General features: G+C 46.6%; 1 protein-coding gene across 1 annotated transcript in view; it reads right to left on the bottom strand.

Moving 5' to 3' along the window:
* Positions 1 to 25,595, bottom strand: part of WNT3A (Wnt family member 3A) — a gene marked incomplete at both ends in the record, with an annotated part of 48,216 nt that overhangs the window by 7,714 nt on the left and 14,907 nt on the right. The window contains one exon of the mRNA XM_080698833.1: positions 24,921 to 25,162. Within this exon, the coding sequence (XP_080554959.1) occupies positions 24,921 to 25,162 (242 nt within the window). The remainder of the gene's footprint in view (positions 1 to 24,920; positions 25,163 to 25,595) is intronic.

Raw genomic sequence — 25,595 nt, 5'->3', positions numbered from 1 at the left:
AGCCCTGTAACACTAATACAGGTGCTTAGTTCACAAATAGGCCCAGAGTGGCCTTTTGAGTGAATACAGGGCAGCACTGGAAAGTGGCCCCTTCCCTTCTGTTCCTCTATTAGCAGAGCCCCAGCCGTTTATCTCTGAGGACTTTAGATCCTTCTTCTCAGCCCCTCCACTGAGCCTGGGTTAGGAGCTCCTGGAATGCTCAGGGTAGCTTGGGCCGCAGGATTGAGTGGGTCCTGGACACACACACAGCTCATTCTGCCTTCTCCACCTGCACCCTCATTCCCAGCTTTGGGGTCCTTCTAGAGGCTGGGTGCCCCAAGTCCTGAACATCCTACCCCAGCCAAGTGAAGTTGCCTTTGGGCCAGGGGGAGAACTCCCAGAGGGACCATCCCATCAAGAATGGCCCTGAGAGATAAGGGAGGCTGGGCCAGGGCTCTCTGGGCCTGACCCTAGCCCTGCCCCAAACAGACAGGAGCTTGGAGAACCCTGCTTATCAAAGCTCAGGCAAACAGCCCCAGCCTACAGACACACTTAGGGGAAGGGTGTGCAGGGAGGGTGGAGCGCAGGGCTTAAACTTAAGAGGAACAAGAGCTCATTCTTGCTTGACTCTGTCACCAACTAGCTAGGTGGTTCTCCTTTCCTAGCAAGCCTCAGTTTCCCCTAATGCCAAACAAGGAGGTGGGGCTCCTTCCAGATAAAGTTGTAACTAGCCAGGTAAGGAAGCCCTGAAGCTGGACTTTGATTGGTTTATGAAGAAATGAAGACAAGAATTCTCTGCAAACAAGTTTAGATCATGGGGACTGAGAGGCTTAAAGAAGCTGGAAGCTGTAAGACCACAGGCCAGACACATGAAAAGCATATGGTCTAGCAAGGAGATTCTGTTTTAAATGTGAAGCTGCAGTTCCACCAAAATATCAATCGTAGAGAAACCCTGGCAGAGGCTACCTTAAGCAAGGGATGGATCAAATTAACCAGCAACTGGACAGACCACTGTGTGCTGCTTCTTTTTTGGTGGTACTGGGGGTGGAACCCAGAGGCTTTCTACCTCCGGGCTGTACTCCCAGACCTATTTTATATTTTATTTGGAGACAGGGTCTCAATACGTTGCTGAGAGCCTCACTAAGTAGCTGAGGCTGGCTTTGATCCTCCTGTCTCAGCCTCCCAAGCGGGAGGATTACAAGCGTGCGCCACCACGCCCGGCTTCACGGTGTGCTTCTTGAGAAGAACACTGTATCACCTTGAGGTATTTTTGCCAAAAATGTGCAGCCTGCATCTAACTATCAGAAGACAACTGATGAAGTGGAATTGAGGCCCTTTCTACAAAATACCTAACCATCTTCTCAGTAGCTCTAGGAGGAGGGAGGGATAGAGGGGTCTGAAGGACCTGAAATGGGATTCCAGGACAGAAAAGGGAGCTAAGTCTTGGCTTTAGTACTAGACTGCTCTCATAGTTTGGTACATGTAGCATGAATGTGTACCAGGTCAGCAGTGTGGGAGTCTGGGTGAGGGGACCTGGGACCACTCCTGCAATATTACTATAAGTCTAAAATTATTTCAAAACAAACTGGTGGAAAAGGCCCAGAGGATGCCCAGAAGAAAGGCCTACCCGGTGACATCCTACAGGGCAGGGATTTTAACCACAGGAGGGCTGATTACACTGGCAGGATCAAGGGGCGGGGTGGGCTCTAAGGGATTCACACCCTTCTGAGATGTGGGCAGAACCTATGGGGTGTCTGGGAGGAGTTTTCCTGAAGAGAGAATTCAGGGCTTTTATCAGATTCCCCCAGGGGTTCCAAACAAACAGGTTGAGTGTGCACTCCTGTCCCTTCAGGAACTGCTGGGAACAGAGCTTCCCCAGGGTCCCAGGGCAGGGCAAGTGGCCTTTATCACAGCCAAGTTCTTTGCCACAGATAATACTTTGGTCAGAAATTTCTGCTTTTGTTGATACAACAGAGGCAGCAAGGATGAGGTTGGGGAGACATCCCACCCAGAGAAGGCCAACCACTCCAGAGAGCAGGAAGATCTTTTTAGTTAGGAAAATGCCTTATTTCAAAGGGTCAAAAGAGGAGGAGGCTGTGGGCTATGGAGACCAATTTGGCCAGGTCACCTGGGGTGCGGCCTGAATGAACTTTTGGGGCTACTGAAAGCTTGTTCTTTTTGCACCCAACACTTCCCACACCGTGGTGGTCGGGTGTCAGGAAAGGAAGAAGAAAGGGATTTATGTGATAAAACTGCTCTAGAAGAGAAGAAAATGCCACCTGCAAAAACTATCCTCCCAATACTTGCTATGGTCTCATTTAGCATTTATTGACTGAGTTCATGCAAAGTATTAATTATCCTTTCCTTTCTTCTTTCCATTTATCTATCTATCACACCATTCACCATCCATACATTCATTCACCATCCATCCATTATCCATTCAGCACCCATGTATCCCTCCATCCATCCACTCATTCATCCATCCTTTATACATTAATCATGCATCCATCCATTTCCTTCATCTTCCATTCATCCAACCATCATCCATCACTCATCCTAGGACCTGAGAGCCCATTATGAGCCAGGCACTGACTCAGAACTAGGAATATGGACTTCCGGGAAGATGGCGACCGAGAAAAGCGGGGCTTAATAGCCCCGCTAACAACAAACCTCCATTACCACAAAATCAGCGCCTTTCATAGCCAGAAAACACCATCACCAGTGAAACAAAAAATCACCAGGCTCCAGAGAGAAAGCGGACTGAGAACAGAGCCACAGAGGAGATACACCGGCCTCGCGCCCGAGGACGCGGCAGACGCGGCAGCAGCGCCATACTGCTGGAGGAACCGGCGAATTCACAGGACGGCTACAGCAAGCCGAGGTGAGCCACTGCGGAACAGCTAGGCGGGATTTCTCCGCGCAGAGAGCATCTAAAGCTCCCAGTGGCCGAGCTCAGCACACGCTGCAGGGATTCAGAGTAGAAATCAAAATCAAGAAGAAAAACGCCAGCCCCATAGCCGAGGGCGTAGCAGCGGCGCCATATTGCTACCGGCGGCAGCAGAGGCGAATTCAGCGAGGCCAGTACAGCTACATCTGCGTACTCAAGAACAGTGAGTCAAATTGCGGGCCCCAGACGAGAAGTCCCAGTACTGTACTCCCTGGGACTTGACCCAGTGGGGGAGGGGCGGTGGCAGAGATATCACACCATAGGAGAACGTGCAACCTGGCACCCCCCACAGTCTAAAGCAGCCTCTATCGACTCTCTGGGTCGAAGACTCTGTGATAAAACCCAGTAAAGGAGTAGTGGGGTCCGAGATACTACTGACTCGAGATCCAGAACACCTTAAGGGAAGTCATAGTGACCCAAGGGAAGAACCCAGAGAAGGCACAAACTTCCAAAATCATGGGAAAGAGGAATAATACTGGAGCAATGAATGCCCACAACCCCACAACATCAGAACCCGATAAAACAGAAAATCAGAGATTTCTAGAAGATCAAATCAGGAAAATAACTGTAGAAATAATAGAGGTGCTTCGAAAAGAACTCAGAGAGAGCCAAAAAGAGATAAAGGATGCAATTAATGAAGTAAAGGCCTCAATTCAAAGCACAAACAACCGATTAGAACACATGGAGAACAGAATCTCACTCTTAGAAGATGAGCAATCCAAAAATGAACTCATAGTTTCTAATCTAGAAAAAAATATCCAACAGCAGGAATCTGATATTGAAGAAATATGGGCCCATTTTAAGAGAGCTAACCTAAGAATAATTGGAATAGAGGAGGGAAAAGAAAGTGAAACCAAAGGGATCAACAATCTCTTCAAAGAAGTAATAGCAGAAAATTTTCCAGACATAGAGCAAGAGGTTGATACAAAGGTCCAGGAAACTTATAGAACTCCCTTTAGACAGGATCGGAGAAGAGGATCTCCACGCCACATAATTGTCAAAATGACCAATGTGGAAGCCAAGCAGAGAATCTTAAAGGCAACAAAAACAAAGGGCCAAGTGACATTCAGAGGCAAACCAATTAGAATCAGTCCAGACTTCCCAAACCAAGTCATGAGAGCCAGAAGGGCTTGGAGTAACATATTCCCAATTTTGAAAGAAAACAACTTCCAGCCAAAAATTTCCTACCCAGCTAAACTTTCTATCAAATTAGATGGAAAAATAAGAAGCTTCCATGACAAACAGAAACTGAAGGAATTTATGTCTTCAAAACCAGCGCTACAGAAAATACTCAAAGAGATTAACTACAAAGAAGAAATAGGTAACACACACCAGAACCAGAGAAACAAGAGTTTCCATCCAACAGACAATTAAGATTGGTTATCTGTGGAGATTCATTATTTATGTTAGTCTGTTACCTATCTCTAAATGGTATTGTTTGCCTTTATTGTTGTTAATTTTTAGGATTTCTAGTTGGAATATTAATATACCTTCAGATATAGCAATTGGAAATATTTTATCCCATTCTATTAGTAACTGTTAACTCTGTTTACATTGTCTTTGGATATACAATTTTTTTTATTTTTTTATTTTTTAGGGAGTCTGTATACTCCTCTGTTGCCTGTGTCATTGAAATCATAACCAAGAAATCACTGTCAATTTCAATGTCGTGAGGTTTTATGACCCAGATTTTCTCCTAAAAGTTTATAGTCTTAAGATTTGTATTTAGGTCTATTATCTATTTTGAGTTAATATTTGTATATGGGATTAGGTAAGGGTCCAATTTTATTCTTTTCCATGTAATTATTATTTTAACAATATTTAGTTAAAAGATTATCATTTCCACCACCAAATGTTCGTGGAAACCTTGTCAAAAATAACTTGACAATATAGGGAAGAATTTAGCTCTAGGCTTTTATTTAACTCCAAGGGTTTATATATCTGCCTTTAGAATAGTACTACACTGTTTCAATTATTGTAGCTTTATATGGTTTGAAATCAGAAAATATATATCTTCTAGCTTTGTTCTTTTTCAAGATCATTTTGGGTACCTAGAGTCTATATTCCATATTAGGATAGATTTTTTTCTGAAAAATAAATATATAAATATATGATATTTTCACCTAAAAAATAGAAAAAAATATTCTCTGGTAAGAAAGAAAGCAAAAAGAAATATTGAAATGTTACATTGTCTTTGGATATACAATATTTTTTATTTTTTTAGGGAGTTTGTATACTCTTCTGTTGCCTGTGCCATTGAAATCATATCCAAGAAATCACTGCCAATTTCAATGTTGTGAGGTTTTATGACCCAGATTTTCTTCTAAAAGTGTATAGTCTTAACATTTATATTTAGGTCTTTTATCTATTTTGAGTTAATATTTGTATATGGGATTAGGTAAGGGTCCAATTTTATTCTTTTCCATGTAATTATTATTTTTCAACAATATTTAGTTAAAAGATTATTATTTCCACCACCAAATGTTCATGGAAACCTTGTCAAAAATAACTTGACAATATAGGGAAGAATTTAGCTCTAGGCTTTTATTTAACTCCAATGGTTTATATATCTGCCTTTAGAACAGTACTACACTGTTTCAATTATTGTAGCTTTATATGGTTTGAAATCAGAAAATATATATCTTCTAGCTTTGTTCTTTTTCAAGATCGTTTTGGGTATCTAGAGTCCATATTCCATATTAGGATAGATTTTTTTCTGAAAATTAAATATATAAATATAGGATAGTTTCACCTAAAAAAAATAGAAAAGAAATATTCTCTGGTAAGAAAGAAAGCAAAAAGAAATATTGAAATGTTATCTTTAAGTCATCAAAAGCTTGGTATCAGACAAATGAAACTGTTATGTGAAATTATCATTTTTAATTTTGGATAAATTGCTATAATACTAGATGTCAACCACTAAGCCAAGCATGGGAAGGAGGGATGGGGAGGGAACGGGGTGGGGATCAGGTGGGGGCTGACTGGGCGATGTGTGCATGTATGTCTACAAAAATTTGTATCCCACTGTGATATATGAATACAGTGCACCAATAAAAATAAATAAATAAATTAAAAAAAAATAAATTAAAAAACATAAAAAAAAAAAAGAACTAGGAATATGAGATGAGTAATGTGCAAGCTTTCCAATCTCACGAACCCAGTTAAGAAATTCTTGAGAGGCCGGGAGTGGTGGCGCACGCTTGTAATCCCAACATTTGGGAGGCTGAGACTGGAGGATCACGGTTCATGGACAGCTTCAGCTACCTAGTGAGACCCTCTACAATTTAGCGAGACCCTGCTTCAAAATAAAGAATAAAATATAGGGCAGGGGGTGTAGCTCGGAGGTCGAATGCCCCTGGGTTCCATCCCCAGACCCAGAAAAAAAAGAAAGAAAGAAATTCTTGAGGAAGTGCTGCTCAGTACGACGAGATTTCTAAAAATGCAGGCATTCTGAAAGTTGAAGGGGCTGTGGTTAAGCAGAGGATGGATGATCCTCTGTCAGGTGGGGAGAACCACTGCCCTGTAAAGGAGAGTAAACCAGGGTTTATTTAGGTCAAGTCCTTTGCTTTGAGGCTGTGCTGAGTGACCAGCCTTTGGGACCTTAAGAGTTGATGAGAGAGAGGATGGGAGACAAGGATTGGCATCATGGGCTCTGGGCAGGCCTGGGATGGATGGATAGTGGATACGTAGATGAATGGATGGACGACAGCTTGATAAATACATTTATGGGTAGGTGGAGGGATAGGTAGATAAGGTGGACCATAGCTGCATGGATGGGCAGTTGGGTGGGTGGGTGGATATATGGGTGGGCAGGTTATTGGGTATATGGGTAGATGAAAAAGTCTGGGTACTTGGTGGGCCAGGAAGAGCTGCTCAGTGGGACTCTACTGCAGCCAAGGGCAGTGTGGCCCTCAGGTGCTATGAGCCATGGGATGAGCTTTAGCAGTTACTTCACTTTCTTAACTCTTAGGACGTTTGAGTTGGTGGGATCTCAACAAATCCCACATTTCAAGATTTGAATTTCAGCCGAGCATGGTGGTGCACGCTTGTAATCCCAGCATTCGGGAGGCGGAGACCAGAGGATCAGGTTTGCAGACAGCGTCAGCTACTTAGTTAGGCCCTTCGCAACTCAGTGAGACCCTGTTTCAAAACTAAAAAGACTAAAAAGCTCGGAGTTACAATGCCCCTAGGATCCATCCCCAGTAAGGCCAAAAAAGATTTGGATTTCAGAGGCCTGTCAAGTACCAGAGATCATTTTGGGGATAAAAGAGGACTGCTAAGTGTTTGTCTTTTGTTAAAAAAGGCTAAAACAAAAAAATTACTACCATATTTTCAGAAAAGGATCTCTGAAGAACAAAAAAGAAGAATTTATTTCTGAATTCCTATCTATTGAAGAGTACTTGCACAAACCATTCCAAGGTGCTTGTCTGCTGCATCTCACCATGAACTGATTGGTTGGCCACTATTTATTGAGTACTGACTATGTTCTGTGTGGAGTAATAGGCCCCAGTCTCTGTTATCATGGAGAGATCTATTTATTTGTACTGGGATTGAGCCCAGGGATATTCTACTCTATCCTCAGTCCTTTTTATTTTTTATTTTTTGTTTGAAACAGTGTCTTGTTAGGTTGCTGAAAGTCATACTACATTGCTAAGGCTGTCCTCAAACCTGTGATCCTCCTGTCTCAGTCTCTCATGTACTAGGTGTGCACTGCCATGCTCGGCTCAAGAGGTCATTTTAGTAGGAACCAATGTGCATTCAGAAAGCAGGTGCTGTTCCATTTAACCCCAATCAGAATGCAATTATCAAGAAGTCAAATAACAATAAATGTTGGCGAGGATGTGGGGAAATAGGAACTCTTCTACACTGTTGGTAGGATTGCAAACTAATTTAATCACTATGGAGATCAGTGTGGAGATTCCTCAGAAAGCTAGGAATGAATTCACCATATGATCCGGTTATACCACTCCTGGATATTTTTTCAAAGGGGCTGAAATCAGAGAACTACAGTAACATATGCATACCCATGTTCATAGCAGCACAATTCACAATACCTAAATTATGGAACCAACTGCGGTGTCCATCAGCAGATGAATAAATTACAAAATTATGGGGAATACACACAATGTAATTCTACTCAACAATAAAGAACAACATTATGTCGTTTGCAAAAAAATGGAGAACATTATGTTAAGTAAGCTTAGCCAGTCGATAGAAGGTGAAGAGTCATATGTTTCCTCTAATAAGTGTAAGCTAGGGAGTAATTGGGATACCAGCAAGACTTCAGATAATGAAGGAGGAACCTCAGTGGAGCCAAGGAGGTGGTCTAAGAAAAGGAGAGGGGGAAGACGAGGTTCATTAATGAAAATACTACCATCAACTATGTGTACACAAGTGCATTTACCAATGTTAGTTTCAGTACTCTGTAATGGGAAGGGGAGAAATAGGGAGGTGGGGGGTCCACCAAGTACTGTGTGCACGTACACCGTCAACATGACTTACATAATGATGTGAGTCTATAATGCACCAATAAAAGCACATTATTTTTTTTTGTGTGTGTAATACTGGGGGTTGAACCCAGAGGCATTCTACCTTGAAGCTATACCCCCGGCCCAATTTATTTTCTTTCTTTCTTTCTTTCTTTCTTTCTTTCTTTCTTTCTTTCTTTCTTTCTGGGTCTGGGGATGGAACCCAGGAGCATTCAACCTCCAAGCTACACCCCTGCCCTATTTTTTATTTATTTTTTAAAGGTATTTTATTTTATTTTATTTTTTATTTTTTATTTTTTGGTGGCACTAGAGTGGAACCCAGGGGCTTTCTACCTCCGGGCTATACTCCCAGACCTTTTTTCTATTTTATTTGGAAACAGGGTCTCACTAAGTTGCTGAAAGCCTCACTAAGTAGCTGAGGCTGGCTTCGAACCCGTGCGATCCTCCTGTCTCAGCCTCCCAAGCACGGGGATTACAAGCATGCACCGCCACGCCCGGCTTTTTATTCTTTATTTTGAAACCAGGTCTCACTGAGTTGCAGAGGGTCTCACTAAGTAGCTGAGGCTGTCTGTGAACTGTGATCCTCCAGTCTCAGCCTCCCCAATGCTGGGATTACAAGCGTGTGCCACCACACCCGGCTCCAATTTTATTTCTTATTTGGAAAGAGGGTCTCGCTAGGTTGATGAGAGTATCACTACTTGCTGAGACTGTCCTCGAACTTGGGATCCTGCCATCTCAGCCTCCCAAATACAGTGATTACAGGCATGTGCCACCATGCCTGGCTCAACAGCACATTATTAAAAGAAAGAAAGAAAGAAAGAAAGAAAGAAAGAAAGAAAGAAAGAAAGCGAGCTGTGAGCTCAGCTGGGAGGCTGCCCTGCCCTGCTGAGGTTGTGGGTTAAGGGGTTACCTTCAGATGACAGAACCAGTTCAGATAGAAAAATAGCTCAGAGAGGGTTGGCCTGGGCTTCAGGCTGCACAGTAGCTGGTGCAGAGGTTTCTGCAGCTTCCAGCAAGTGCTCTCAAGCTCCTCCAGGTGTTTCTAAGGTTGCAGCCTTGAGGGGCAGCTGAGGGAGGAGCCTCTGACACACTGATGCCTCCTGACAGTGGGTCTTGGCTGGTCTCTACCTGAAGGTGACCCTTGATCATGGGCTCTGGGACTCAGATTCTGGCTCTAGCCACCTGGGGCAGGGGCAGGGCTCAGCCCCAGTTTGGGGATGTTCTGGGATCCATGTTCTGGGATTCTGGGGTAACTGACTCCTTCCCTTGGGGACTACAAGATGCTCTTGTGCACAACCCTGCTGTAGGGCCACTCACCTGGGTGTGCCTCCCTGTCCTGTCCCTGCTGGGTCACAGTTCTGCCCCAGCAGCCCCAGGCGCCTGGAGCCTCTCCTTCTCAGGGCAGTGTGAACCACCCAGGCATCTTCAGTTCCCACAGGTGGTGAAGGCCAGGAGCCCAACAACCACAGTGGCCAGCCCCACCTGGAGGTAGTTGGACCCCCACTGTATCACCCCACCGCTGGGCAGGGAGTTCCAAATCCCCACACAGCTGGGACCTAGAGTCAGTGTGGAGTACTTCCCTGCCCCAGGATGCTCACAGCACTGGAAGTCTCCCTGCAGAAGCTGGCACTGGGCCTCTCCCTCCAGGGATACCTCTCAATCTGCCTCAGGCTTGGGGCAGGAGACTCACTCTGGCTTCTGCCTGTTCAGCACCCCCCGGAGGGGGGGAAGGGGTGAAGGAGGAAGAAGAGAAGGAAGACTCTGCCTCCGAGACCACGGTGACCACAGTAATGCTCAGACCAGTGGGCCTTCGGGCTAACCTGACTGCTCCAGCCTCATCACCTGAAAACTGGCAAAGCATCCTTCCCATTCTCATTTAAGGGTTTCCAGAACATTCAACGGGTGGACGCCTCTTCCCCTCCCCCTCCCCCACTACTCCTAAACGCCGGCTAGGGGCGGAGGAGGAGCTGCCTGGCAGATGGACAGGAGCGCAAGCCCCCAGCAGGTGCGCACTGGCAGCCGCCGCCCGGGCGCCTCTGCTCCAAGGCTGCCCACCTTCCCTCCTTCCCGCGGCCCCTCTCCAGGCCGTGGAGGAGCCGGGCGGCCCGGAGGGGTGTCGCGGTGGCATTTGGTAATCACCCGGCGGCACAAAAGGCCCTGGAGCCACCTGAGAGCGGAATGCGCCCGCGCCCCAGCGTGGCCACGGCCCTTGACACCGCCGGAGGCCCGCGCGGCCGGGCGCCGTGCTGACCCGCTGGGGCTGATGAATCCGGCTTTGTGCGGCACTGTCACGCCGCGTTAGGCCCACAATGGCCCGCGATATTTTATATGAATTTCCCCCCGGCCGGTGATTAGGCGATCGCCGGCCAGTCATAGCAACCTGGAAGTATGCGCTGCCTGCAGTGCCTTGGGCGCGAGGGGAAATCCCTATTCAGACGCTTGAATTCAGCACCCCGAAGGGCGTGTGAATCGCCCACAGCACTTTCACTTTTCCCTTGTGCTTAATCTTGTCGTCCTGGCGGGGACATTGTGCTCCGAGCCTGACGCGGCGGGGTGTGCGCCGGGGTCCCCCCTCCCACTGCGGCGAGTTAATGATATACCGAGAGGCCCGGGCCAGGGAAGCCACCACCACCAACCGTCCTAAATGGCAACAATTTCGGATGGGAGGGGTCAGGGGTCGCAACCTGGATTTGGGGAGCCGTTTCCCTGAAGAGCCGACCTTTCTGTCCTGCCCAAACACCGCAGCTCAGTTGTCCTGCCCAGCTGGCCCCTCTCTGCAGAGGCTGCGGACACACAGGGAGGCGAGGGACCACCCCCTGAGGGGCTGGGTGTTGGACAGTCCTAGGAAGGGCTTTGCCTTGGAAGGGAGGAGGCTGGGCTGTCCCTCCCTGCTCAGACTCCAAAGGAGAACCAACTTGGGGACACAAGGCTTGTCCCTGGGTCAGCCCAGGGGCAGGTGCCGCAGGACTCAGCTCACCCAAGATCCTGACACGCATAAACTTGCACACTTGCTGTCCCTTGGGAGGCCCCCCAGTCTGACCATGATATGCTTTGAGTGGGTCTGTCTGGGGATCATGGGAAGGAAACCCCCACTCAACCAGAGGCAGGTGGTAGGTAAGGGCAGCCAGCCCCAGAGGCCACTGGGACAATGCAGGGGATGTGCCAGGGGCTGGGCTGAGTGGCTAGGGAGTGGGGACTTGTGAGGACTTCTGGGCGCAACCACATTAGCATAGGTGCAGGCCGAGGCCCCTGTGTCCAGGGGTCCCTGGGCATTTGCACTGGTCCCTCATGGCCCCTGTAACTTCTTTAAGATGACTATGTCCCATCTGGCCAGGGGAAGACTAGTTCCCCAAAGCCACATGCCACCCACAAAGTGCCTGCTGTGCCCTGGGTCCCCACACCCCCTGCACTGCCCTCTGGCGTCTCCCCAGGCATGCCTGCTGCTTTCCTGATGCCATCCTGCGGCCCCAGGCTCTGCCAGCCCAGCCAGTCCCTCCCCTAGTGCTTGCAGCCTCCCCACCCTGTCACCTTGCCAGAGGTCAAGAGAGGGGTGTCAGCTGGACTGGCCCTCCAGGTGTCCAGGGCCTGCCTCCGGGGACAGATAAGCTGCACCCAGTCTCCATGCACTCAAAATTCTTCAAATGTTTTCTGCCCAGAGGCAGATTGAATAGTCCTGCTACTTTTGAACAAAATAGGAGAGAACTCTTCAGGGCCAGGGCTCGTCGGCCTCTGTGGCTGAACCCCATGTTCCAGGGGCTGGAGCTGCCCCAAGCTCATTCTGCTGACCTGGCCCCCAGTCTCAAGTCAGGTGGTAGAGGGCAGATGGGTCTAGAAGCAGGAGGTTTGGGCATGTACCCGTTCCTTCATAGCCTCACAAACTGTACATGCACACATTCACACATGCACATGCTGCAATCACACACATGCGCATGCCTGTGCAGTGTCAAACCCACATATGCACATACACATAATACACACATGCACACATAACACATCCATACACTCACACCTGTGTGATGCACATGCATAGATACATGCCACACAGAGACACACACATACCCATGTGTACACATGTACAAAGTACATGTAGCACACTCATGCACAGCAACATGCTCATTTACACAAATACACATGCACATCATGCACATGTGCCCTCGCACACTGGCATGTGCCTACATAAGACATGTAAATATATGTGCACACATATATGTGCACACACATATATGTGTGCACACACATATGTACACACATAGTGCACACACACACACACACACACACACACACACACACACACGCATGGCTGGCCACAGGCTGGTAGATGTTAAACTGTTCAACGAGGCCTGGCCGCCTCAGCAGGGTGGCCAGGCATCCCTCTGGTCCCTGCTACAAAGCCTGGGTTGACCTTTGACATGATTAAGGTCGCTCTGACCCTAATCCAATCAGATTGATTATGGAGGAGGCTGGTAGAAGGCAGGGGGCCTCCACAATAGCTTCCGTAGCTGGCTTCTCTCTGGGGCACCTGGTGGCACCTCCCCCCAGGAATCCTACCATTTAGCCTGGGCACCCTTTTTTTACTTAAATCAAGCAGTGAGAACAGTTGGGTTTTGAGAGCCAGTTCACTCAGTAGAAAATGAGGAGAGGGTGAGTTAGCCTAAGAGGACAGATGAGGGCGAGGAGGAGGGCCAGAGAGAGTAGTGGAGAAAAGGGGACAGGAAGGGATAGAGAAAGGAGGCTGCAAACAGGTGGGACTCAGATCTGTCTGCAGAGGGGACAGACAGGGCTGGCTACTCCCAGTGGCAAGAAAATGACTGAAATTGGTGGGGAGAGAACAGTGAGATGCTGAAGCCAGGATTCAACTGCTACTGCATGTTGAACTTTGAAGCAGTACCTGGGAAGCACAGTCTTTGTGTATTGACAGGCAGAGAGAAAGTCAGTCCTCCAAGATCCAGCCAAGTGCTATTTCCCCTGGGATGCCCTCTGGGATGCCTCCAGGCAGGAATCCCTATCTATGTGACATTCCCTTAACACATTCTAACAAAACACATGCTGTGGACTACAGCACACCTCTGTGCTGCCTGCAGGGCACCAACTGTGTGCACACGGCCTGTGTGTGTACCTGCAACATGTGATAGGAGATACTGTCATATCTCAGACCCATGGGGACACCTACAAGCCCCAGCTTTGGTCCTGGGAGATTCATGAAATCTTCCTAAAATATGCTCAGCCTTGTCCCAGAAATCAGGAGAGGGGTGCTGCTAATAACAATTGGACCTTGTGAAAATTAGTTGCTTTCAGTCCCTATTTTCTACAAAAGTTCAGAAAGATCTGAGTCATGGGCTAAGAGATTTTTAAAACTTTTTGATAGATTGCCAAATGGTTTTTGGCACATGTAACTACAAAAGTATTCAAAGAATTTAGAGACTTGTTATAATAAAACTCTCCCATTTTATCTATTTATCTATGAGAACAAGGTTTTTCACACCTTGATCCATGGATTTAAAAATGGGATGGCTCACCCCTACTACCATCGTATTCAATGGTGAAATGCTCAAAGCTATTCTAAGACTAGGAGGAAAACAAATGTCCAGCTTCCACTGCTATTCAACATGGTCATGAAGGTTTTGCCAGGGCAATTAAGCAAGAAAAAGAAATAAAAGGAATCTGGATTGCAAGAAGAAGGGAAAACTATCTTTTATAAACCAGGTGTGGTTGTATACGCTTGTAATCCTAGTAGTTGGGAGGCTGATAGAGGAGGATCACAGGTTTATGGCCAGCCTCAGCTACTTAGTGAGGCCCCCAGCAACTCAGTGAGACACTGTTTCAAAATAAAGAATAAACCAGGCATGGTGGTGCATGCCTGTAATCCCAGCATTTGGGAGGCTGAGACTGGAGGATCGCGGTTCACGGACAGCCTCAGCTACTTAGTGAGGCCCTTCGCAACTCAGTGAGACCCTGTTTCAAAATAAAGAATAAAAAATTGGGCAGGGGGTATAGCTCGGAGGTCAAATGCCTCTGGGTTCCATCCCCAGACCTGCAAAAAAAAAAAAAAAAAAAAAAGAATAAAAATTATGGCTGGGGGTGTAGCTCAGAGGTAGAATGCCATTGGGTTCAATCCCCAGCTTTACAAAACAAAACAAAAACAAAACAAAATTTAAAAACTGTCTTATATATAAAAAACCTGAAGGAATCTACAAAAAAACCCTGTTAGGACCTATGAAAACTTCAATCAGGTTACAGAGCACATGACCCATATTAAAAAATATACTGGTGCCAAGCACAGTGGCACACACCTTAGTACAGGCTACTCAGGAGGCTGAGGCAAAAGGAAGGCAAGTTCAAGGCCAGCCTGGGCAACCAAGCCACACCCTGTCTCAAATGAAATTAAAAAGGCTGCGGATATGGCTTAGCAGTAGAGTACTTGTACAGCATATGGAGCCCTTGCAAAAAAAAAAAACAAAAAACAAAAAACAAATGAAACTATTACCATCAACGAAACACTAGTAAACATAAGGTTTCTTTTTTTTCTTGTGGTACTAGGGATGGAACCCAGGGGCATCCTTCCTCCAAGCTACATCCCCAGCCCTATTTCTTATTCTTTATTTTTAAACATGGTCTCACTGAGTTGCAAAGGGCCTAAGTAGCTGAGGCTGTCTGCAAACCCAGATCCTCCTGTCTCAGCCTCCCAAATGCTGGGATTACAAGTGTGCGCCACCACGCCTAGCTTCAAACAAGGTATTTTTTTTTTTTTAAAGTTCCATTTACACGCTGGGCGTGGTGGCGCATGCTTGTAATCCCCGTGCTTGGGAGGCGAGACAGGAGGATCGTGCAGTTTTGAAGCCAGCCGTGCTGGTTTAAGAGACCCTGTTTCAAAAAAAAAAAAAATTGGTCTGGGAGTGTAGCCCGGAGGTAGAAGGGCTTCCAGGAACCCCAGTACCACAAAAAAAAAAAAAATTCCATTTACAATAGCTTTACAGTGAATAAAATAATTGAGAATAAACTTAACAAAAGAAGTGCAAGAATTATATACTGAAAACTACAAAACATCATTAGAAGAAATTAAGGCCTATTTATTTATTTACTTGCAGGTCTGGGGATGGAACCCAGGGGCATTCAACTTCCAAGCTACACTCCCTGCCCTAATTTTATTTTTATTTTGAAACAGGGTCTCACTAAGTTGTGGAGGGCCTCAGTAAGTAGCTGAGGCTGGCCGCAAACCTAGATTTTTAGGTCTCAGCCTCCCAAATGCTGGGATTACAAGCATGCGCCACCACGCCCAGTTTAAGACCTATTTAAATTGAAAGACTTCCCATGTTCATGGGAAGGTGTATCTTGAAGGTAAAATGCCCCTGGGTTCCATCCCCAGTAACACACACACACGCACACACACACACACACACACACACACACACACACACACACACACACACACTAAAATATTTTGTGCTTTAAAGGAGAAAAAATGACCCGGGTGTGGTGGTGCATGCTTGTAATCCCAGCGCTTGGGAGGCAGAGGCAGGAGGATCACACAGGTTCGAAGCCAGCCGCACTGGCTTAAGAGACCCTGTCTCCAAATAAAAATATAAAATAGGTCTGGGAGTGTAGCCCAGACGTAGAAGGGCTTCCAAAAACCCCAGTACCACACACAGAATAAATAAATAAATAAATAAATAAATAAATAAATAAATATATTTGCAAGTCATATTTTGGATAATGGACTTGTATGTAGACTATATAAAAGAGTCTTACAATTCAATAACAAAAGGACAACACAATTAAAATGTGGGTAGAAAACTGAGTAAACATTTCTCTATAGAGGGCACACGCTGGGCATGGTGGCGTATGCTTATTATCCCAGCATTTGGGAGGCTGAGACGGGAGGATCGCTGTTTGCAGACAGCCTCAGCTCCTTAGTGAGGCCCTCTGCAACTCAGTGAGACCCTATTTCAAAATAAAGAATAAAAAATAGCCGGGCGTGGTGGTGCATGCTTGTAATCCCCGCACTTGGGAGGGAGAGACAGGAGGATCGTGCAGGTTCGAAGCCAGCTGCGCTGGCTTAGGAGACCCTGTTTCCAAATTAAAATATAAAAAAAATAGATCTGGGAGTGTAGCCCGGAGGTAGAAGGGTTTCCAGGAACCCCAGTACCACCAAAAATAAATTAAAAAAAAATAAGGGTGGGGGTGTAGCTCAGAGGTACGTTGCCTCTGGGCTCCATCCCCAGTACCACAATAAATAAATAAATAAATAAATAAATAAATAAATAAATAAATAAAATAAAGAGGGTATATAGACCAATGAATCCATTAAAAATAATCAACATCCTGAGGTATCCAGGAAATCCAAATAAAAACCCTAATGAGATGCCACTCCTTAGCTACCAAGATGGTTATAATAAAACAAACAGAAAATAACAAATGCTGGTAAGTTTGTGGAGACATCAGACCCTTGCACATTGCTGATGAGTATGTAAAATGAGGCAGACACTGTGTACAAGTTTAGCAATTCCTCAAAAACGTTAAATAGAGTGATGCTATGACCTAGTGATGCTTACCTAGAATGTATCCCAGAGGACTGAAAACATAAAAAAGCAGCATGATTTATAATAGGCAAGAAGTGAAAACAACTTCAATCACCATCAATGGGTAGATGGGCACGCAAAGTGTGGTCTGGCCATACATGAAGTATAATTCAGCCCTCGACAGTGAGTTCAGATGCATGCCATGGTTTGGGGAACTTGAGAGAGGGAAATGTTCACAGGCTCCATCAGTACACTGAGACACAGCCAGAGCTGTAGACTGACTTTGGGGTTTTCATTGGCCAGGATGCCTGTCTGTGTAGACTGTGCCTGGTGGGGGTGGGCGGGCTCCAGAGACTCAGTTGTGGGGCAACTCCTATTCACTGAATAGGGATTTGACTGGAGCAGGTGGGTCCCCCTGTTGCCCGTCCCTCACTGTGGGGTGAGGGCCACATCAGCTCTAATACTTAGTTGGGCCACAGGGCTGACTTGTCCCCCTGCTTTCAGCAGGGCTCAAATACCCGGCTCCCCAAGAGGACACCTGATATTCAGGGCACATGTCTCCTAGACTTCCATATAGTAGCAGGGAATGGCTGTGGCCCTCCCCAGCCTACTCAACACCTTCCTCTGACACTGTGGCTCCAAGCAGGGCAGGCTTCCTGCCTCCCATCTCTTCTACTTCTTCTGACATGAGGAGGTAGGGCTTGGAAACCCACTCTGGCTCTGAAGTACACACTCACCTGATGCCAGGGCCCTGTCTGGGGCCTCCCAGCCGCAGTGCACACATCTTTCTACACATCTACACACATCTCCCTGCCCCAGGCCACACAGCTCGATGGCATGGAGATCAGGGGCACCAACTACACCACCAGAACAACCATGTGTACACACAGGCACGTGCATGCACCAAACCACATATGCACGTGCATATAGCTGTACACACATACATAGATGAATGCACAGGCACATGCACATACACAATACACAGGCACACACCAAAGGCACACAGCCACGTGCATAAATATACCACAGTAGTATACAGATACATATGCATATACCACAGCCACACACATGCACATGCATACATGTGCATATACCACAGCTACCCATACATGTGTATATGACAGCCATGTGCACACACATGCATATAATATTCTTACACATACACACCCAGGAACCAAACCATATACACAGATACTAATTACTTATAGCTGTGCACACACAATACATGCATGTACATACTATGTGTGTGTGCACACATGTACTGTATGTGCAGATAACACACTAAACTGCATGTGCACAAATACTCACAATGTGCATACACACAATGTGCCACACATACACTCACATGCCTCATGAGCCCTACCACCCTGGAGACCTAACTCCTCCATGTTCAGCAGCCACTGTCCCCCTGGAGAACAGCCTTGTAATTACCCCAACCAGCAGCTCTATGAAGCTGTGAGCTGTAATGATTCTCCCATTTTATAGACAGGGTAGCTGACATTCCAGGAAGTGAGCTGACGCTCCTTAAAGGACAGGGAGGCTACCCCAGTGCCCTCAGCTCCAGCTTCCTCACCTACAAGAACCTCCTTCTGCCAGAGCCAAGTGAACGGAGCCCAGGCTTTGAGCCAGAGTCTGCTGTCCAGACTGCACATGAGACCCGCCTCAGTTGGCCTCCACCCAACACTGGTGGTGCTCAAAGCCAGGTCTCCTCCCACCACACACCTCTGTTCTTCCTCCCTCTGTATTACTACAATTGGGTTGAGCAAGGCCATCTTTTCCTTCCACAGGTAGGAACCAAGCATGTGCAAGGCTCATGGGCTCTGGAAGGTCAAGAATGGCACACTGATGGATATAATCAGCAAGTTGATGGTGAAGCAATGGCAGCCCATGAATTTGGACGAGGGACAAGAGCCCACTGGGGAGGGACTGGGGCACTGTGTCACTGTATGAGGACCACAGGTGGAACAGAGCGAAGTGCAGGTGAGCCATGCAGACAACGGGGAGAGTGCTCCCCAGAGGGCCCTGCTATGCTCTGTCAGAGAAGTGTCCAGGAGGCCATGGGCTGGGGAGCAGTCACAGTGCCTTAGCCATCTGGGCTGCTGGAAAAAACAGCCTGGCCTGGGCAGGGTCAGCCACTGATCTGCTGCTCATAGCTCTGGAGGCCGAAGCCCAGGTCAAGACATAGTGTCTGCAGGGGGCTGCCTTCTGGGTCACAACGGGTCACATGTTGGAAGGACAGGGGCTCTCTGGGTTCCCTTTTATAAGGTCACAAATCTCATTCCTCATCTCCCAAATGCCCTGCCTCCTACCCCCAGCACCTTGTGGGGTCTTTCAACCTATGAATTTTGGTAATGCACATATTCAGCAAGGAGGGGAAGAAGAGGGGCCAGGGTCAGCCAGAGCCAGGGGCTTCCGGAGCTGAGGACTGAGGGTGGCTGGTGAGGGCAGGGAGTCTGGTGTGGGGCTCTGGGAATAGGGCGAGGGTCTCATGGGAGCCCTTGTGGTGGTGCAGGGGTAATGGGTGGTGTGAGCTCTTGGTGCAAAAGACCAGGTTTTGGATTGTAGCTGAAAGTGTTGTCAACAAAGACTTTTTTCTTGTGTGTGGGTTTGGGGATGGAACCCAGGGGCATTCTACCTCCAAGCCACACCCCCTGCCCTATTTTATTCTTTATTTTGAAACAGGGTCTCACTAAGTTGCAGAAGGCCTCACTAAGTAGCTGAGGCTGCCCATGAACCTCGATCCTCCCGGTCTCAGCCTCCTGAATGCTGGGATTATTAGCATGTGCCACCACACCCAGCCAACAAGGACTTTGAAAGGAGAGGACTCACTGGAAACCCCCAGGGCTCTTGATAGAAGGTTGGGGCTGCCTTCTGAGATGCGGAGGCCAGAAGAGAAGCAGGTTTGTACAGACACAGGACGGACCTAGCCTTGACTGTCCTGTCAGGAAAGGCTCCTCAGGTAGATGTCTGGGGAAGGACCTTCTCATCACCACCTGCCTCTGCCCCCAGGCCACCTGTACCATGCAAACCCACACTTCATGCTGCTCTCCAAGGTGACCTTGATATGCCACCAAGCAGTGGGGTCTGTGTCCCCTACCCTAGGATCCAGAGGAAAACTCTAAGGAAAAAAAAAATCAAGCAAAACCAGAATCCACATAGTCAGGCCTCTGGAAAACAGCCAAAGTTGTATAGCAACCCAGAACAGGGTGACACGGATATAGTGAGAGGAAGGGTGATGTTTTCTTGAGGTTGTATCCACCACACTGTGGGCAAAGGCAGTCTTGGGGACCACAGCCTGTATTCCCAGGGCCAGTTCTATTGGGAGCAGAGAAAACCTTTCCTCCCAGGAATTGTGTTTGTCTGATTTAGCTCATCTGGGTCAAAAAACTTTGTTTTGCCAAACACAGAGTGCTGTCTGAGTGGAACAGTAGCTAAGCAAAGGGTTTTCCTTAAAGATATCCAAAGTCCTGCAAGCAAGCCTCCACCCCTTAGAGCAACAGGATAGAGGGCACATGGTAAACCAACAGGCCATGCCAGACACTTTGGCAAAAGGAGGGAAGATCAGGGCAAGGCAAAGGTGCCTACTCTGCCACCTCCATGCCTGCAGAGCAACAGGGGCCAAGCCAGAGGGGGAGGTCAGAAAAGAAAAGAAAGGAAAGGAGTGGTCAAGCTATCTGTTCACAGATGACATCATCCCATACATAGAAAACTCTAAGGAACCCACCAAAGAGGAAGCAATCTGCACAGAGCCAACAAACAAATTATGCACAAGTATAGGATACAGGATCAAAACACACATATTCTATTTTTCTATAAAAATGTTATATTTCTATAGATTAGCAATGAACAAGCTGAAAATGAAATGGAGAGCAACTCCCTGTACAATAGCATCAAAAAGAATAAAATGGCTGGGCGTGGGGACACACACCTGCAATCCCAGTACTTGGGAGGCTGAGACAGTAGAATCACAGGTTCCGGGTTAGCCTCAACAACTTGGCCAGGCCCTCAGCAACTTAGTGAGACCCTGTTTCAAAATAAAGAATAAAATAGGGCTGGGGTATAATTCAGAGGTAGAACATTCTCAGATTCAATCCCAGCCTTCCCTAGTCCCCCCCAGTAAACCAAGTAGGTACAAGCCCTATGCCCTGAAATCCACAGAACATTGCTGAAAGCAATGAAAGGAAGCCTCATCCTGTGTTCCTGGATCAAAAGATCTGATGTGTTCAGGATGCTTCGATGCTTTCCAAAGCAGTCCACAGATTCAACAGCATTTTTTGCAGAAATGAAAAAACTGATCCTAAAGTTTACATAGAATTGTAAGGGACCCCAAATAGTCAAGATGATATTGAAAAGATAAAAAAAGGTTGGAAGACTCATACTGCTTGATTTCAAGACATCCTACAAAGATACAACAGTCAAAAGAGTATGATACTGACAATAATATAGACATATAAACCAGTGGAATGGAATTGAGAGTCTAGAAATAAACCTATGTATCTATGGACAATTGATTTTTTTTTTTTTTTGTGGTGCTGAGGGTGGAACCCAGGGGCCTTCTACCTCCAGGCTATACTCCCAGACCTATTTTATACTTTATTTGGAAACAGGGTCTCACTAAGTTGCTGAGAGCTCACTAAGTAGCTGTGGCTGGCTTTGAACCTGTGCAATTCTCCAGTCTCAGCCTCCCAAGCGGGGATTACAAGTGTGTTCCACCACACCCTGTTTTTGGACAATTGATTTTTGATAAGGGGCTAAGGTCATTTTTAAGGGGAAAGGGCAATCTATTCAACATAAAGTACTGGAGCTATAGCATATTCACATGCAAATGGACATGTTTGGAGCAAACACAAATGGTAACTCAAAATAGATCTCTAATGTTATCTGAATATAAGAAAAAGGACACATATATAAAACTCTTAGAAAAAAACAAAGCTGTAAATCTTTGTGAATTTAGATTAGGGGACACTTACTTTGGCATGACATCTAAATAAATTGGACTTCACCAAAGCTCAAAATTTTTGTGCACCAAAGGCCACTGAAAAGATAACGAACACAATGGTAGGAAATATTTGCAAATCATCTCTGATAAGTATCCAGTAGCTGGAATATATAACAAAAACAAACATTTAATTAAAAAATGGGTGAACAACTTGAATAGACATTTCTTCAAGAAGCCATGTAAAAGGCCAATAAGCACATGAATGGATGCTCAACTCATTAGCTATTAGGTGTGTGCAAATAAAATACAATGAAATATGATTTTACATACATTAGGGTTGGTCTGTGTGTGTGGTGCTGGGCATTGAACCCAGAGGCATTCTACCTCCTAGCTAAATTCCCAGCCCTGCTTTTTATTCTTTATTTTGAAACAGTTTTACTAAGTTGCAGAGAGCCTCACTAAGTAGCTGAGGCTGGCTGTGAACCTGTGATCCTCCCGTCTCTGCCTCCCAAGTACTGAAGTTACAAGAATGTACCACCATGCATGGGTTAGGATGGCTATTTATTTATTTATTTATTTATTTATTTTTGTGGTACTGGGATGGAACCCAGGGGCCTTCTACATCCGGGCTATATCCCCAACCTATTTTATATTTTATTTGGAAACAGGGTCTCACTACAATCTATTTTATATTTTATTTGGAAACAGGGTCTCACTAAGTTGCTAAGAGCCTCACTAAGTAGCTGAGGCTGGCTTTGAATCTGCACGATCCTCCTGTCTCAGCCTCTCAAGTACTGGGATTACAACTGTGCACCACCACGCCCGGCTTAGGATGGCTTTTTAAAATAAGAACAAGTGGCCAGGTGTGGTAGCCCACGCTTGTAATTCCGGGAGGCTGAGACAGGAGGATTGAGCAGGTTCGAAGCCAGTCTCAGCTGGCTTAAGAGACCCTGTTTCCAAATAAAATATAAAATAGGTCTGGGAGTGTAGCCCAGATGTAGAAGGCCCCTGGGTTTCATCCCCAGTACCACCAAAAAATTTTAAAAAATTAAAAAAATTAAAAAATAATAAATAAGAACAAGTGTTGATGAGGATGTGGAGAAACTGGACTTCTTGTGCATTGCTGGTGGGAATGTGTAATGGAGCAAGTGCTATAGAAAACATTTTGTCAGTTCCTCAAAAGGTTAGTATAAGGGGCTGGGATGTAGCTCAGTGGCAAAGTGACTATTTTGCAGGTATGGTGCTCTGGGTTCAAACCCCAGTTCCAAAAAGACACACACACACACACACACTTTTAAAAAGTTAGTATAAGTTTTTTTTCTTTTTTCTATTTGTGGTGCTTGGGTTTGAACCCAGGGACATTTTACCTCTGAGCTACATCCTCAACCCCATTTTATTTTTTTATTTTGAAACAGGGTTTCATTAAGTTCTGAAGGGCCTCGCTAAGTTGCTGAGGCTGGCTTCAAACCTGCCATCCTCCTGCCTCAGCCTCTCAAGTACTAGAATTACAAGCCTTTCTAAAAAGTTAAATATAGAATTAGCATATGACCCAGCAATTCTCACTCCTAATTATATTCCCTGAAAGATTTGAAAGCAGGTTATTCAAAGAAATGCTTGCCTAAGAATGTTCATGGCAGCACTATTTACAGTCCTGAAAAGGTAAAAACAACCCAAATAGTCACCAACTAGGGAATGAATAAACAAATATGGTCCATCCATCCACACAATGGGATAGTATCCAGCCATTAAAAGAAATAAAGCACTACCACATGCTACACATGGCTCTACCCTGAAAACAGAATGCCCAGTGAAAGAAGCCAGACAAAAAGTCATCTTTTTTTGAAGGGGGATACTAGGGATTGAACCCAGGGGCATTCTACCTCCAAGCTACATTCCCAGCCCTATTTTCTATTCTTTACTTGGAAGCAGGGTCTCACTAAGGGCCTCACTGAATAGTTGAGGCTGGCCACGAGCCTATGCCTACGATCTTCCTGTCTCAGCCTCTCAAATACTGGGATTACAGGAGTGTGCCACAACGCTCACCTGAAAAAGTCACATATTATATATTACATTTGTGGGAAATGTTCAGAATAGGAAAATCTGCCAGGGACAGGAAGCAGATCAGTGGTTGCCAGGGGCTGAGGAGGGAAAAGAACCAGAGAGGGCATGCTTAATGAAAAGGGTGTTTCCTTTTGGAAGTAGGTAGAGGTGGTAGTTATACGGTTCTGTGAATATACTAAATGTGCCAGAATTGTATGCTTAAACATACTTAAAATTATATGATTTTCCCCTCAGTTGTGATTGTTGGTGGTGGTGGTGGTAGTGATGGTGGTGGTAATGGTGGTGGTGGCATGTGTGTGTGTGGGGTGGGGGTGCTGGGGATTGAACCCAGAGGCATTCTAGCTTCAAGCTACACCCCCATCCTATTTTATTTCTTATTTGGAAACAGAGTCTCCCTAGGTTGATGAGTCTCACTATTTGCTGAGGCTGTCCTCAAGTCTGTGCTCTTCCTGTCTCAGCCTCCCAAGTACTGGGATTATAAGCTTGTGCCCCCACACCTGGCTGCTCCCCTCAGATTTTTAAAAAGTCACACAAACATCCATTCTGTATGTGTTCTCTTTCCGTTTGTCCCTCTCATTCTGTCTTCCTCCCTGTCTGTCTCTGTTTCTGTCCCTGTCTCTGTGGTGCTGTGCCCCTGACCTTGTGCTGTAGGAGGACAGGATAGTAATTATTCTTTAAACAAACACATTTTAGGATAATTTGCTCTTTGGTAGCAGCTAACCCACATCCAGCCCTCCCCTTGACCTCGCCTTCCCCAAACCAACCCGTGGTTCCAGTGTGCAGCGCTCTGGCTCTGGATGCTGCCTCCACATGCGCCCAGGCATCTCCCTTCTTGCCTTTTTAAGGGGCATCTCCCATTTATTCTCTGAGACCACGTGGAGCCCTGGCTCTGAGAGACCCATTGCTCTTCCTGGAAAGGGGAGGAGGAAGCTGCCCGAGTCCAGGCTGCATGAGCTTCTCCAGGGCCCCATATCCCTCACCCTCTGTACCTTTGTCGAGCACTGGCCCAAAGATGGCCAGGCTGTCATCCACCGTGGTGCAGTTCCAGCGGCGGCCACGGAACTGGTGCTGGCACTCTTGGATGCCAACCTTGACACCCTCGGCCACGCTGGGCATGATCTCCACGTAGTTCCTGCAGAATCGCAGCTGCTTGGGGACTAGGCCCGGGATGCTGGCGCAGAGGATAGGGTGTGTGCTCAGGGAGGAGTACTGGGGCCCGATGGCCAGGGACCTGGAGGGAAGATGGGAAGGTTAAGATGGCTGGTAAGATGGCACCAGAGATTGCCCTGGGAGACAGACAGACTCTGTACCTAGGAGTCACATGTGCATTTGAGGGGTAAGATGCTCTGTCATGAAGGAAACCTGACTTTAGGGAAAGGCCAGGACCCTATAAGACTGCATGCTGAAGACAGCCCCAAACACTAATTGTCACGATGTGTAACATAAAACTTCATTCCTGTCCTGTGCTTGCAGGATTTTCTTCCCCTTAGGACAGAGGCCGTGGCCTTTGAAGGACACCGAGACTAGAACTGAGAACTCTGGGTAGTGGGTGGGTGACAGCTGTTGAGGGGTTTGGGGTGGACCCCCAGAGGAGGGGTGGCCCAAGAGAGGGACATGTCAGGCCTGGGGAAGTTGCAGGAAGACAGGCTTTGGGGTGGTAATTG

This window comes from Muscardinus avellanarius, assembly GCF_963383645.1.
Source record: "Muscardinus avellanarius genome assembly, chromosome: 7".
Lineage (NCBI taxonomy): Eukaryota > Metazoa > Chordata > Mammalia > Rodentia > Gliridae > Muscardinus > Muscardinus avellanarius.
This window is presented reverse-complemented; position numbering and strand designations above follow the sequence as displayed.